The 15745-nt window shown below is 38.5% G+C and overlaps 1 protein-coding gene across 1 annotated transcript in view; it reads left to right on the top strand.

Moving 5' to 3' along the window:
• LOC102766211 (amine oxidase [flavin-containing] A) overlaps positions 1–15745 on the top strand; it is a 52324-nt gene that overhangs the window by 9366 nt on the left and 27213 nt on the right. The window contains exons 2-3 of the mRNA XM_006755188.2: positions 3890–3984; positions 10741–10878. Of these exons, the coding sequence (XP_006755251.1) occupies positions 3890–3984; positions 10741–10878 (233 nt within the window). The remainder of the gene's footprint in view (positions 1–3889; positions 3985–10740; positions 10879–15745) is intronic.

The following is a 15745-nucleotide window of genomic DNA, read 5'->3' as shown; positions in this document are numbered from 1 at the left end:
ATATTTACATTATGATTCATAACAGTAGCAACATTACAGTTATGAAGTAGCAACGAAAATAATTTTATGATTGGGTCACAACATGAGGAACTGTATTTAAAGGGCCAGAAAGTTGAGAACCACTGGTCTAAAACCTAGTAGTGACTGTTGTTACACAGTAACTTATACTTTAAAATATATTACATGAAGTGTTACTGATTCATGAACATTTAAATTAAAATATGGAGCATCCTATTCAATCAAATGGCCTTTATATCAAGAATTCTTTTTTAAAAAAAGTCATTCCTAGTATGTGTAAGATAATGCATAATGATTGAATACTTTAGATAAGTGGTTCTTAACCTTTGGGAGCAAATGTCCCTTTGTTTCTGATGAAAGCTATTGGACCTTTTCACCAAAAAATATGTGTATTTTTATACCAGGCCAACATCTGATGTTATAGAAACCTTTTCAGTGTTATTGTCCCTGTAGTGTAAATATTTGGGGTTCATACCGAGACTTCACAGAAGCTGTGAAAAACAAGAATTCAAAGGATTTATTAGGTCATTAGACAGTTACTAGGAATGAATTTATAAATAGACAGTGACAAAAAGTCAAGACATACTGGTTGAAATATAAGGCATCTGCATTTCCTACATTAAGACCAGTATAAATAGAACAGTGAATCTGACATGGTTTGAAACGAAATAACCTGGTGAACAAAATGGAAGGCTTTGGTGATTGATGTGATTTTTTTAGTAGTTTTCTAAGACTGGTATTTGCAGATATTACATATTGAAGTGAAGCCATTGATGTTAAATACAGTCATGTGCCGCTTAAGGATGGGGATATGTTCTGAGACATGCATTCTTAGGTGATTATGTCATTGTGCAAATACTGTGGAGTGTACTTATACAAACCTGGATGGTATCGCTCACTACACACCTAGACTGTATGATATACCATCATTGTATATGCTGCCTGTCATTGACCTTTAAAATGGCATTATACCGTGCATGACTATACATTCCTGATTTAATATGCATTTGTAATAACTTGTAAAGATCATTGGTCATTGAAGCATTTGACAAAATTTGGACCCAAATGGAAGAGTTCAGTTCTCTAGTTTGTCAGTTCATTTGTCTCTCCAGGGACCATGTGAAACATAGGTGCTTGAGGTTGGTTCAGGGGTTCAGTGGTGATGCAGAGAAGGGAGCAGTAAATGAGTGACAAGGAAAGGATTTCATGGATGAAGCAATGCTTGATGGAAGTGGTATGGATTTTGGGTGCATCCTGAAATGTAATGAAAATTACCTTTAATATAACCATTTCCAGATTAAGCAAATTCACTGTGACATGTGGCTTAAATTAAAGCCCTTTTTTCCTTGCATGTATCTGTTCATTCATTCGTTTATTCACTTGATAAATATTTCTTGATTGAGTGGTCACTATGTGTCTTGAACAAAATTTATGGTTTTTACTCTCTATTTTCCCGCTTAAGGAATATTGCTTCTAAAACTTCAGTATGAGCTGATGTTTGAGTATATTTTTTATTGTCCTCAGAGTATTTGGTCCAAGAATCCAAATATGTAGTTACGTAAGAATTCTGTTGACCAGAGACAATTTCACTGAATAATAGAACGTTAACTAAAATTTCAATATGATGCATATTATCCACATTCCAAAGTGGTAACAAATGTCAAAGTTAAAGAAATGTGTCACTTTTAAGAATAAACAGAAAGAACTAGGAGGGTCAGCAGAGCATAAGCCAGAGCTACATTAAAACTTTGTTTCAATACTCAGCTTTTGCTCTAGGCATTGTTCATCTGAAAACCTGCTCAGGGACTTTATTACTGTAAATATGTGAACAACGTTTTACAATATGAAATCAGCTTTTGAAAAGTATGTTTTGAGGTATAGTTTTTTTTTTGTTTTGTTTTTAAAGGCAGAGGGTAGAGAAATGCTAAGTTAAACAGGTGTCTTCACTGTAGGACTTATCATGGCCTTTAATATGCCAGTGCGCATCACACATTTCCCAGGAGAAACAACATGAGATATTCCAACTTCCATGAATATTGATACTTTCCCTTGAGCATCTTGAGGACTAGTGTTCCATAAAACCTTTTGGAATCTACTGCTTTCAACCCCAGTGCATCTTAGTGTGCAGAATCTGAGGAGAGCAGTGTGGAGCGCCCTTGGTGTATTTTAAGTTTCAATGAAAGACTAGAGCAAATAATGAATTAAAGGGTAATTGCATTCCCCAACTTGGGTGAGATCCATTTATATAAAGTGAAGACGAATGCTGAACAATAATTAAATAGATTAGGGCTGTCTAGACAGTCTGTCCAATTCAGTACAAATTGAAATTAATTGTTAGTTTTTATTTATCATTTGAGACAACACTGTCTTTGAGCGACTCTTTCACAGGGGTCACCTAAGACCATTGCAAAACACATATATAATTACATATTGTTTTGTGATTAATCACTATGCTTTAATTATGTTCAATGTGTAACAATGAAATTGGGGGTCACCACAACATGAGGAACTATTGAAGGGTTGCGGCATTAGGAAGGTTGAGAACCACTGAGATAGATAGATAGATAGATAGAGAGATAGAGAGATAGATAGATGATAGATAGAAAAGGTTGAATGGACCAAATAAATGTGTGTGTACATGATGCTCTCTTGTTTTTTGCTAGAAAGTTCAATACTGGTCCAAAGATCAGAAAATGTACTATCAGTATTAGACTCTGCTGACTTCTAATATTTATAATGTGCCAGGTGGCAATGTGTGCTAAGAAGGAAAATAAAACAGGATAACAGGGATGGTGTGACTGATGATTATATCACTTATCTATATTAATATTAGGGTCACAGGACATTTTTTTGTGAGGACTATGCTACTTTTCAAGGTTTGTTCTGGTGAGGAGGTGGAGGTACTAGATTGCCTGTTGTGGAAGGAAAACCAGAAATTTAACTGGAAAGGGTGGCATGACTGAAGTGGGCCAATTTCTTTTTTTTTTTTTTCTGAAAGAGAGCATTGTGATTATGCTTAAAGATGCAAGGTAAAGGAAAAACCTTAGTGAGGTAAAGAAGGCAGGAGTAAGCACCAAACTAGATTTCACAGTGACAAGATAATTGAGATTTATATCCCAGGAAGCAAAGAACCTTTTCCTTGAAGGTTTCCTTGCAGATGTAAGCCGGCAGGCAGACATCCCCTGAGGGGTCCCAGACTGCAAGAGGGTGCAGGCGGGCTGAGGGACCCCCGTCCCCCCAGTGCATGAATGTCATGCTCCAGGCCTCTAGTTGGATTATAACTCAAAGTACAAAATAGCCATTTATGAGTCCATACTAATATAAATAAATAAGCAAATAAATAAATATCTCCTGAGCAGAAGAATTCTAAATAATTCATGTCCATATTTCACCCTCAAGGAAGTGGAACATAACTCCCCACTTCTTTTTTTATTTTATTTTTCAATTACAGTCTTTATTCAGTATTATTTTGTATTAGTTTAGGTGTACAGCATAGTGGTTAGAAAATCAAAGTGATTCCTCCTCACCCGGATATTTCCAGTACCCACCTCGCACTAAGTCCTCTTAAATGTGATTTGATTATCATCAAAAAACAAAAAATATGTACTTTTAAAATTATTATACTTTTTCAACCAACCTTATGATAGATAATAAAAGTATGATAGATAGTATTATATATATGACAGATTATAAAATTGGTGATCCAATTAATCACAGTGTGGTTAGAATTTATTGAAAGACAGCAAAATCAATGGGTTGTGTATTGTGCCCTGCATTAATTTTATGTGTAGACCTGGTTAAATTTTGTATGTTTCATGTTTATATGTTAATATGTTCTTTGATTTTGTTTTTCCTTTTTTTCCCCTTTAAGGATTGTCTGCTGCTAAACTGTTAGCCGAACAAGAAGTTGATGTTTTGGTTTTAGAAGCCCGGGACAGAGTTGGAGGTAGAACGTACACTATAAGAGTAAGTGATTTAAATACTTATATATCGTATCTCACACAAACTAGAAGTGGGGTCATTAGAATACACAGAGCTAGAAGAGATCTCAAGAGTCCATGCAGCGAAGCCATTTGTCCTCCATAGCCCTAAAGTACTCCATCAAATCAGTGTCCCTTCTTTTCAACAAGCACTCACCAAAAGAGTAACAGCCTCTGACCCTCAGGAGCTTGCATTCTAATGAAGAACACAAGGGAGGACAAATAACTTTAGTACAGCGTCATAATTTCCACCCTAAAGATCTAAATAGAGTCTGTAGTGTTTTGGGGGAGGTTATGGTTTGACTGGACTCAAAGTAACTGTACAGCACAACACATGCGCGCGCGCGCGCACACACACACACACACACACACACATACACACATACACACATGCGCACTTAGTATAGGTTCCTTATTTATTTATCCAAGGGTTCACAACTTAAAAGAAGTGTAGCTACAATAAGGAGAAACAAATGCAACATATTTTTGCGCAACTTTTTCTTGGTCCTTGTTCCCTTAGAGGTGTGCTGCTGCCAGAGGCACTTTTTGCTCAGGTGGGGTCAGCTAGACATGAGAAGAAACCCAGTTTTCATTACGTCACTGCTCTTCATACAGACACACTGTGTCTTATTGCACATTGATTTATGGCCCTTTGCAGACATTGCATATTTTACAAATTGAAGGTCGAACTCTCTACCAGCAAAAAGATTATGACTTGCTAAAGGCTCAGATGATGGTTAGCATTTCTTTAGCAATACATTTTTTAAATGAAGGTGTATACATTGTTTTTTAGACATAATGCTGTTATACACTTCACAGACTGCAGTATAGTATAAACATAACTTTGATATGCACTGAAATACCAAAAGTATTGTGTGACTCCTTTTATTGGGTATTCACTTTATTGCTGTGGTCTGGAGCCAAACATACAGTCTCTCCAAGGTATGCCTGTACTCGGGCTTCTAGCACCATTCTGGAAAAATGAACACTAACTTGTTTACTACTAATTCAATGAAGTGGTTGCAGGTGGTTGAATCTGTGGGAGCTGATGAAAGTACACAGTGGGAGGACATCGGGTGGGAAGGAAATAGGGCCAAACATGGAAATTTGGGGAGCATGCAGATTTAAGTGGGGGTGCAGAGGCAGAGGAGTCAGAGGAAAGCAGTAGAGCAGAGGCAGAGGACCAGACTAGAGCAGTGCCATGCAAATCAGTAGAGGAAAGAGGAAGGGATGATAGTCAAATAGCATAAGCATTGGATATACGATGAAGACTGAAAGGACCCTTGTGTTTGTCAGTTAGAAGAGCATTTATGAGACTCTTTGTTAGAGCACACAGTGTTAAAGGCTGGGGGTTGGCTGTAAGGACAAAACTGAACTGTTGAAATGACTGGAAAGAGAGAGGAAGCATCCTTCTAATTAGAATATGTATCTGACATATAAAGAATATCTATACAGTGATAATGAGAATGACTTAAGCAATACAAACATTCAGTTATTCTACATAAGAAGAAGTCTGGTGGGAGGTAGTCCAGGCTACTGCAGGGGTTCAGCTTTGTCAGTAAGCCTGTGCTCTTTCAGTCTTTCAACTCAGTCTTTCTTTATATGTTGGCTTATTGCCTCATGGTAACCAGATGGGGGCTGCCTCTCTAAGCATCACATTCTCTTTTAAGGCAGGAAAGAGCATGAAGAGATGGTCCAGATCTTACCTGCAACTAAGTTTTCCTTTACCAGAAGACCCCAGCAGACATTTGCTTGAGTCCCATCAGCCAGAGTTGGGGCACATAGCTATGCTCGGCTGCTAGGGAGTCTGGGAACGTATTTAACATTTTCAGGATGCATAATAAAAGCAGGCATGGGAAAGGGACTATGAATGGATATGGAATAGCCACCCAAGAACATCTAAACTAGGATATTACACCAGCAGTTTGCCACCCCATGCTATGCTCTCCTCAGTCATTCACTTCCTGCCTTTTTAGATGTACAGGGATGTATCATGGGCCCATTTCCACTTTGCTCAGCTCTACGAGTGCTCTATAGCAGGGGTGGGCAAACTTTTTGACTCGAGGGCCACAATGGGTTCTTAAACTGGACCGGAGGGCCGGAACAAAAGCATGGATGGAGTGTTTGTGTGAACTAATATAAATTCAAAGTAAACATCATTACATAAAAGGGTACGGTCTTTTTTGTTTTTAGTTTTATTCATTTCAAACGGGCCGGATCCGGCCCGCGGGCCGTAGTTAGTTTGCCCACGGCTGAGCACTGAGATATAATTTATATGTATTTGGAGTTCCCTTCCAACTCAAATTCTAATTGAAGGCAAGTGTTTGTAGTTCAAAAGAATTGCATATTCTGCCTGTACGACCTTATTAGATATGATTCCAGTGTCATTTTCTGGAAACTATTCCTTCATTTTAGAGTTAGTTATTAAGTTGTCCCTTAGCCCTACTTTTCTTATCTCTAAAACCTTTTGGTTATTAAATAGGAGCATCAGTCATGCTGGAGATTTTCAGTTAAGAACAAATGTATTTGTATAAGGGAAATGAGAATTCTCACATGTTATTGCCCCAGGCTGCTTTTTCATGCTGCATAATTTATATATATCAATACTGTACAAAAACTATTGTGTATTGATTATGATATTGTAATTCCTTTTAGGTATATGGGAAAGTAACTCTGAAATGCTTGGAAACTAGTATTTAACATTTATAAGATTTCAAATGAATAGGAGAAAAAAGGGATTTAGGAAACAGGGACAGAAATGGCATTTAATAAGAAACTGAATTTAATATTATTATAATTGTTTCTAATAGCAAGCATAATCAATTAGGATTACTTGGTGAGAAGGTGTCATAAAAATTACTCTGGATCTTTAAATACTGAAATGTCAAATTTTATATTGTCATTTGGCAGCTGGGTTAAGATAGATTTTCTATTCGTTCAGAACTTCCCAATTTTTTCTATACTGACACGTGTATAACTCTTCAGAACAAAATTAATGAAGTTGAAATGCCTACAGGGCTACAACATTTGTTTTCTAATAGGGTTACATGTTCATGTCCTCTTCAAAGACAGTAATGATATTGAAATCAAAATCCAAAAGACTGAGGTACGACATGGCAAAATGTGGTATTATAATACTAGTATCTTCAGACTGAATCTGGGGCACCTCCTTTAGAATGTTTCAACTTTATAAAGAAACATTCTGTTAGTGTTTCATATTTTTTTACTGCTTCATTTAGAGTTATTTACTGTAAGGATAGTATCAGTGTTTTAAAGCCATCATGTTTCAAAGTTCTCTTGCAGTCTTTGTTGAAGCCTAGAAATTTATTGGAGCACTGATGCCAGTTTCCTTCATCTCTTAAAAAAGATGTTGGAGATTAGAGAGAGTTTGGATGAAAGCACCAATAGTTAGTAAAGGGGACGTACGAGTTATATGAGGGACAGAATAAAAGGTCAAAGGAACACTTCATTTCTAGTTAATGCAACGGTTCTCAATCTGTGTGTCGCGACCCCTTTGGCAGTCAAACAACCCTTTCACAGGGGTCTCCTAAGACCATCCTGCATATCAGATAATTACATGACGATTCATAACAGTAGCAACATGACAGTGAGGAAGTAGCAACGAAAATAATTTTATGGTTGGGGGTCACAACATGAGGAACTGTATTTAAAGGGCCAGAAGGTTGAGAACCACTGAGTTAATGGAAACCGCGATTAACTCCCCATTGAAGTAAGTAAAATGCTGAATAAAATATATATGCTGCTCTGTTGAAGAAGTTAGAAATTTGCAGCTCTCCTAGACGTTGAAGAGATATCTCAAATTTAACATATCTAAATTGAACTTTTGATCGTCTTCATCAACATCACTATTCCAGCAGCCTTCCTCACATCAGAGGATGGCAAATTTTTAAAAAATGTGGATTCATGCTCAACATTCATTCTGTCAGGAAATTCTTTTAGCTCTGCCTTCAGATTAGATCCAGAATATACCCAGAATTCATCTCTAGGGCCAATTACTACAATAGCCTTCTAACTGACTTCCCTGCTTTCACAATTGTTTCTTATAATCAAGTCCTATTGCAGCATCTAGAATGAGCCTTCCTAATCTAAATCAGACCTTTCAATGGCTCTCCTCACTCAGAGTAAAAGCCAGTGTCCTTACAATGCCCTGCTGAGTGAAATAAGCCAGTGAGAGAAAGACAAATACCATATTATTTTGCTTACATTTGGAAGCTAATGAACAAAATAAACTAACAAAATAGATGCAGACTTATAGATAGATAACAGACTATAGCTTATAGCTGTCAGAGGGGGGATGGGTGGGGTGGGGTGGAAGGTTGCGGGGCTGGGTGAAATATGTGTAGGGATTAAGCAAAATAAAATAAATTATAAATACCCTATAGAAGAGATTTTAAGCATACATTTCTAAATAATAAAGTTAGCAAACAAAGAAGGCTGAACACAGTGTTATTCTAATGGATGTGTATAGAATATGCATAAAGCTTATAGACTGTATGTTGTGTAAAAGTGGGAAAATCTTTGAAAATTGACCATGTGATTGTCATAAAGTGAGCCTCAAGAATTGTTATCATATAAACCACATTCTTTGACCACAATACAGTTATGACAGAAACATAATTAAAAACTGTTTCGTCTATGGAAATTAAAATACAATAGGACTTTTAGAAACATGGATTTAGAGAGAAAGTGTAATAGAAATTTGAAAATACTTAGAACTGCACAATAATGGAAATAATAGAATAAAGTTATGGATATAACTAAAACAATACTTAGAGGAAAATTTATAGCCTAAAAAGAAATGGGGGAAAAAGCTCAGTATGAATAAACTAAGCATACAAGTAGAAAATTAAGAGTCTAATAAATCTTAAAGAGGGAAAAAATAGCATAAATAAATGATAAGAAAATAAATACCTATTAAAGAGGATCAGTGACACAAAGGTTGATTCTTTGAAGAGATTTATGGAAAAAAGATAACTCATCATATTTTTAATGACAAAAGAAACATCAAAAAATAATGAAAGGGATAAAAATGAAGATATAACTACTGATGTAATAAAGAATAAATAAATGAAAGATGTCATGAACTTTAAACCAATAGTTTTGAAGCATACACAAAATGCATACATCACAAGAAAAATATAATTTATTAAAATTAACACTGAGTTAAGAAGACATAGAAAGTATGAGTAGTGCTTTTGCATCAAAATAAATTGAATTTTTAGTTTATTTTCCCACAATGAAAACACTAACCATAGATAGCTCTATAAGTGTGTCCTACCTAATGTTCAAAGAGATCATTTAATTAATTTTGTATATTAATTAATTTTGTATATTAAAATAGATAAGGGCTGTAGAAGGAAAAATCATGAGAGGATCTCAATCTCATTTATGAACATAAACAAAAAGCTTAAACAAAAAGTTAGCAAAGCATTTCCTGCAATAATAAGATAATATGAGATTGGGTTACTTTAGGAAGTCAAGGTTGAATAATACTTGACAGTATTATGGAAATAACAGAGTAGGTAAATGGTCCCAACCCTTCTACATCCAGAAGGAAAAGACTGACCTACTTATCCCCCTACCAGTATGGTGGAGAGGGAGGAGTTTGCTGACCACTGAAGAAGCAAGTGAGAGGCTGAATAGTACTTTCAAAAGTCTTACAAAGCTAGGGCAACTGAAGGTCAAGTCCAGAGTTCAGAAAAGTGTTTGTGTGTGGAGGGAAGTGTTGGCAAACTCCTTGTGCTTTGGGCTGGACTGTGTCCTAGGACTGAGGGGAAATTGCACAAGTATTAGCCCATGTGTGCATTTCAGCCCAGCTTCAAATCCTTCAGGACAGAAAATGCAATAAAGCTACCTGGTATTGTTAGCAAACCTAGGTGTTGGGCAGAAGCAGACATGAATCGTTTCTAAGAAAGATATCATCTCCTAGGATTAAAAGTATTTCCATGTTTTTCAAATTCAATGACTGGCATGCAATAAAATATAATTAGGCAAACAAGGAGAAGAGGCAACATGAATAAGAAGTGGTATAAACAACAAAGTAGTAAGACACATATGAAGTTATTACAAAGACATGAAGGACTTATAACTCACCAATATTTAATTTACTGATCAAATCATTGGGGAATGTGTGAATAAAAAAGAAGCTGGGAAAATGGAGAGCTGCATTTAAGAGGAGTAAAGTAAAATTCAGTTTAAGAAAGAACCCTTGCCTACTTATAAACTAATTTGTTATATGAATCTTTTTAATCCCTTTTTGTACTCTTTTTCCTATGATGCATTCTTCCCTGCAAGTGTTTTAAAATCAGCTAAAGAGCCCATCAGCGTAGGCTGATTTAAGATTTCATCTTTGGAAATCAGAGAACTAGGCCTAATAAATCCTTGGGTGACTCCTCCAGCAACATACCCCAAAGAAAAGCATATAAAATAACCTGAACACTTTAAAAAGGTTCTAGATTGGCAGGATATATTACAGTGTTCTTTATGTATGTCACTGTTGAATTGGCCTCACCAATAACTATGCAAATGGGGTTGGTTGGTGATAAATATCATACAGGATTTATGAGTGGAAGAGAAAGGACTGCTATTTTTGAGTTGCAATTTATCAGAGAGATGTAAGGCACATTTAAGTTATAAAAAATAAATGCTTTATTACCTTAAGACAAACTTTTTTTTTTCAAGTTTTAACTAAAGTCTTCTGAACACTTTTTTCTCTTTGCAGAATAAACATGTTGATTACGTAGATGTTGGCGGGGCTTATGTGGGACCCACCCAGAACAGGATCCTAAGGCTGTCTAAGGAGCTGGGCTTAAAAACTTACAAAGTGAACGTAAATGAACGTGTTGTACAATATGTCAAGGTAAGCCTGATATTTTACTCAAGGGACCAATGGGGGAGTATTGTATTTGGGAAGATGTTTGGTTTGGTTTTTGACTTTTTTTCTAAAAGCATTCATAAAAATAGGTCGTTGGCTTTCAAGTAGTATTCTGCCTTTCTTTTCTTTTTTCTTTACCTTAAAAAAATGTCTGTGAACTCCTGGAGTTACTGCCAGAGGTCCTGTCTCAGCGTGGCTCTCTTCCACATCACCCAGTGTGACCCGGGAAGGCTTCCCCCCCATCCCAGTCCAACCAGAGTAGGTGGGAGGCCTCAGTTTACTTTCCTCCTCTCTCTGGAGTATGGGGGTACCTGTGATGGACACACACACACACACACACACACACACACACACACACAGCCCCTGGAAGCCCTTGAGGCACCTATGATGCAATTCTAAGGCCCCAAGAAACACAATAGTTTGGGGTCACTTTTTAAAAATATGTTTTTAATAGTTTTTTTAGAGAGAGGGGAAGGGAGAGGGAGAGGGAAAACATTGATGAGAGAGAAACATCAATCGGCTGCCTCCTGCATGCCCCTATTGGGGCATGTGCCCTAACTGGGAATTGAACCAGTGACCTCTTGGTGCATGGGATGATGCTCAATCCACTGAGCCACATTGGCCTGGCAGAGGCCACTTTTTAAGACTTTGACTAGGTTATTCATTCTTCTTCTTTTTTAAAATATATTTTTTATTGATTTCAGAGAGGAAGGGAAAGGGAGAGAGAGATAAAAACATCAATGATGAAAGAGAATCATTGATTGGCTGCCTCCTGCAGGATCGGGGGGCATCGAGGCTGCAACCCAGGCATGTGCCCTTGACCGGAATTGAACCTGGGACCCTTTGGTCTGTAGGCCAACGCTCTATCCACTGCGCTAAACCAGCTAGGCTGGGGCTTTATTTTTCATCTGATCTGGCATTTCTTTACACACCTTGGTAATTTCCTCTGTCCCTAGGCTTGACTCTGGCAAAGTCTAGCTGGGCTGTGCAGTTCCCTGCTGTTTAAACACATGATGTTTAAACTCTAAATGCTGATACCCACTCAAGAAGCAGCAGCTGTCGCCAGTGTTTTTCTGTCTTAGTGAAGCCAAACAGAGCAGCTGGAGTCTGGAACTGTGTCTTGAGAAGGCAGCTTTCCAATCTGACATTGCAGCCCACATCCTGGAACTAGCATCGCTAGGGCAGGGGTTGCTTACTCATTCTAAAATCAGGATTCCCATGCCAGCATCCACATTACTTCTCAATATACACACAGCTGTGCCCCCACTAAACTCCAGGCAATTAGGTGAGTCTAGTGCAGGGGTGGGCAAACTTTTTGACTCGAGGGCCACAATGGGTTCTTAAACTGGACCAGAGGGCTGGAACAAAAGCATGGATGGAGTGTTTGTGTGAACTAATATAAATTCAAAGTAAACATCATTATATAAAAGGGTATGGTCTTTTTTTTTTCCAATAGTTTTATTCATTTCAAACGGGGCGGGCCGTAGTTTGCCCACGGCTGGTCTAGTGTCTCCCAGGCCTTTTGGGGCTAGGAGTTAGGGATGCTTGTGATGTATGCACACCAGTGCCCAATCAGGTAGGTCAGGAATCTTGGGAAACTGATAGCCACATGGTTTGGGATGCTTGGGAGAGTCTTGGCAGTGACATAGGGAAAAACAAACAAACCAGTAGCTTTTAGAAAAACTGGGTTCAGAGGTCAACAAAGGAATAAAAAAAGTATAAAAAGTGTTCAGGAGTACTGGCTTCAATAGGCCACAATCAAGAAGGAAAAAACCCTGTTGCTTTCCACTTCCTCTTTTCTGCAGGGCATGGCTTTTCTCTGGGCTGGTAAGTAATAACAATGGTAAGAATAATAGCAGCTAACATATTGAGTACTTTTATGTGTATTAGTACATTTAATATAGAAAGAGAGACCAAATCCTTTGCACTTAACTACTAGTTAAGTAGTCATGTACATTTACTCTCCAGTCCAATTGGGAAGCAAATGAAGCTAATGGTTATCCTAGAGCAGTGGTTCTCAACCTTCTGGCCCTTTAAATACAACCTGCGAATCTTTTTTTAAAATCCTGATTTCTGGGCCTCATCCTCCAGAAATTGTGTTTCCCCGGGGCCGCGCCCCCCCCCGGGGGCCGTAGTTTGCCCACGGCTGGTTAGGAGACCCCTGTGAAAGGGTCGTTCGACTGCCAAAGGGGTCGCGACACACAGGTTGAGAACCGCTGTCCTAGAACCTGAGCAGCAGATTCATGCTCATAATCTCTTCCTCCCTAACTTTCAGGTGCTGAGAGATTTTTTTTTTTCTGAGAGCCTCACAATAAACACTTGTTTTTTATACATCAACTCCTTAAACACTTGCATCCACCCTGTTGGGCAGACATGGTTATCTACTTTTTACACAGGAGAAAACAGAGGCTCAGACAGGTAAAGCGACTTGACAGGCTATATAACTAGTAACAGTCTGCCTACCACCTGACTGCACGCTCTTTGCGATTCCAATATGTGGCTTAGGAAATGACACTGAGGGTCCTGAATGAAGTGTACTGGCCTTCCAATATTTTGGGGCTGAACACAAGTCCATTGGAAGGTGTCTCACCATCTGGTTCCCTGAAGCAGTCGACTCTGGACCAGATATCGTTCCAGGCTGGAACCACAGTGGCGGGCACATGATCTAAGTTGCTGCTCACATGGAGCTGGCCATCTAACAGTCAATAAAAACATATCCCCAGGTGAGGGTTAAAAAAATTATACCCAGCACTTCTGCCTTTGTCCTTCATGAATCTTGTGAAGAGAACCCATATTCCAATTTTGGTTTAGTAGTTCCTACATACACACACACATACAAACATACACACACACACACACACACACACACTAATTAACCGGGATGCCATAATGTAACGGGTCAACCAGATAGGAGGAGGCTGCACGTGCAGCGTTGGGGGTGGGGCAGCAGGGGCCTCTGTGCGCCTGCTCTGGGGGAGGGCCTGATCAGCAGCGGCCATGGCCATGGCTGCTTCAAGGGCTGGAGAGGGAGGCGGGGCTGGACCAGCAGCGGCTGCTGCTGCAGGGCCCAGAGAGCGAGGCAGGGTCTGATTAGAGGGTGGGCGGCGCCACACAATTTTGAATTGTGTGCTGGGCTCCTAGTTATTATATAAAAGGTTCTTGACTGGTATTGACAGTGAACAGGTTTTATATAGAATATTATGAATTGGATATGGCTTTATTTGGGAGATTAGCTCTGATTTGTGAAATTAATATAAATTAATCATGTATGTTTAACCTAAAATGTGGGTTTGAAGTGGCATTAGCTAGATAGGTTTAAAATGTCCTCTGTAATGATTCTTTTTCTTTGGATGTTGTAAGGGGAGCAGATGGACTTGAATACCTCTTGGATTGATTCATTTATTATTTGTATTAGTAAATAAAATGCACATTATTATGATTGTTTTACAAGTGAGTTTCATTGGGTTGTGGAACCTTCCCGTTAAATTTTGCACTGCCAGGTCTTGGGGAGAAAGGAGGAAATGCTTGATGTTTTTCCCCTTCAGGTCCTTCAGATCATTATAGTGCAGGTAGGGGGTGGAGATGGAGAACACTACCAGAGGAGGAGCAACACGTTTTTCAGGAGCCGATTTGAAGGATAAATTGGCATATTCGTGCATTCTGACTTTCTGCTTTTCACATCCTCTCCAAGTAAAATCAGAGACTATAAATGTATACCACACAGTCTTTTTTAGAGAATGGTGTGATAAAGATTCATTTGAAACAACGTATGCTTTCCTGATAGTAACAGCTCAGCAAGCACTTTTTCCTTGCACTTAATCTGTTCTTCCCATAGCTATTTACTCCAGGTTTCTATGCCAACAACTGTAATCAAAGGCTTTTCAGAATGTGGAATGCTAAGTAATTTCTTGTTGTTATTGCTAAGAGGTGAACTTTGGTTTAGTCAGTAGGCTGTGTTGAAAGCAGAAGATGTATTTTTGTTGTTTGTTTTAATGTTTGCCATGTATGTGTTGGACCCCTTGCTTACAATAGTGTTTCTTTTGGATTAGGGACATTTAGCTATTTATCTATTTATTAATTATTATTTTTAATCCTCACCTGAGAAGGGGAAGAGAGAGAGAGAGAGAGAGAGAGAGAGAGAGAGAGAGAGAGGAGAAGAGAAGAGAGAGAAAAATGTGAGAGAGAAATGTGAGAGAGAAATGTGAGAAACATCCATTGGTTGCCTCCCATACACATCCTGACCAGGATCAAACCTGCAACCTAGGTATGAACCCTGACCAGGAATCAAATCCACAACCTTTTGGTGTACGGGACAACGCTCTACCCAACTGAGCCAAATGGCCAGGACTAGGGACATTTATTTTAAAGCTGCTTTTACCACCTTTCCATACCAGTTCACAGAATGTGTTTGTTTTGTCTTTAAAGAAAGTTATACTTTTACTTTCAATCCCTCTCAGTGGGGAACACAAGAATTTAAAGGTGTTTAGGTACTTGTAGAGATGCTACTTATCATGTCTTTGTCTCCTTTTTATTCATCACCTAAATTCACCCCTTCTGAGTTACTTCATTTGAGCTTCCCAAGTAATGAACATTATCCTACCCCGCTCCCGATATTAAAGATGAGAAAACAGAGGCTCAGAGAATTTAGGAGCCAAAATGAGGCTTTCCAGCTCTTAAGCTCAGGGTTCTGTGGACTACACCACTTTTCCCCTTATTCAATGGGCATTTCATTTTGTTTTATTTTTATTTTTTCTTTATTCATTAAGGTATTACATATGGGTCCTTTTTCCCTCATTGCCCCCCCCTCCCACCACTCATGCCCTCACCCCCCCCCCAGTGTCTGTCCATTGGT

This window comes from Myotis davidii, unplaced genomic scaffold (genome assembly GCF_000327345.1).
Source record: "Myotis davidii unplaced genomic scaffold, ASM32734v1 scaffold1673, whole genome shotgun sequence".
Taxonomy (NCBI): domain Eukaryota; kingdom Metazoa; phylum Chordata; class Mammalia; order Chiroptera; family Vespertilionidae; genus Myotis; species Myotis davidii.
Note: the sequence above shows the minus strand (reverse complement) of the source record. Positions and strands in the feature narration are given on the sequence as shown.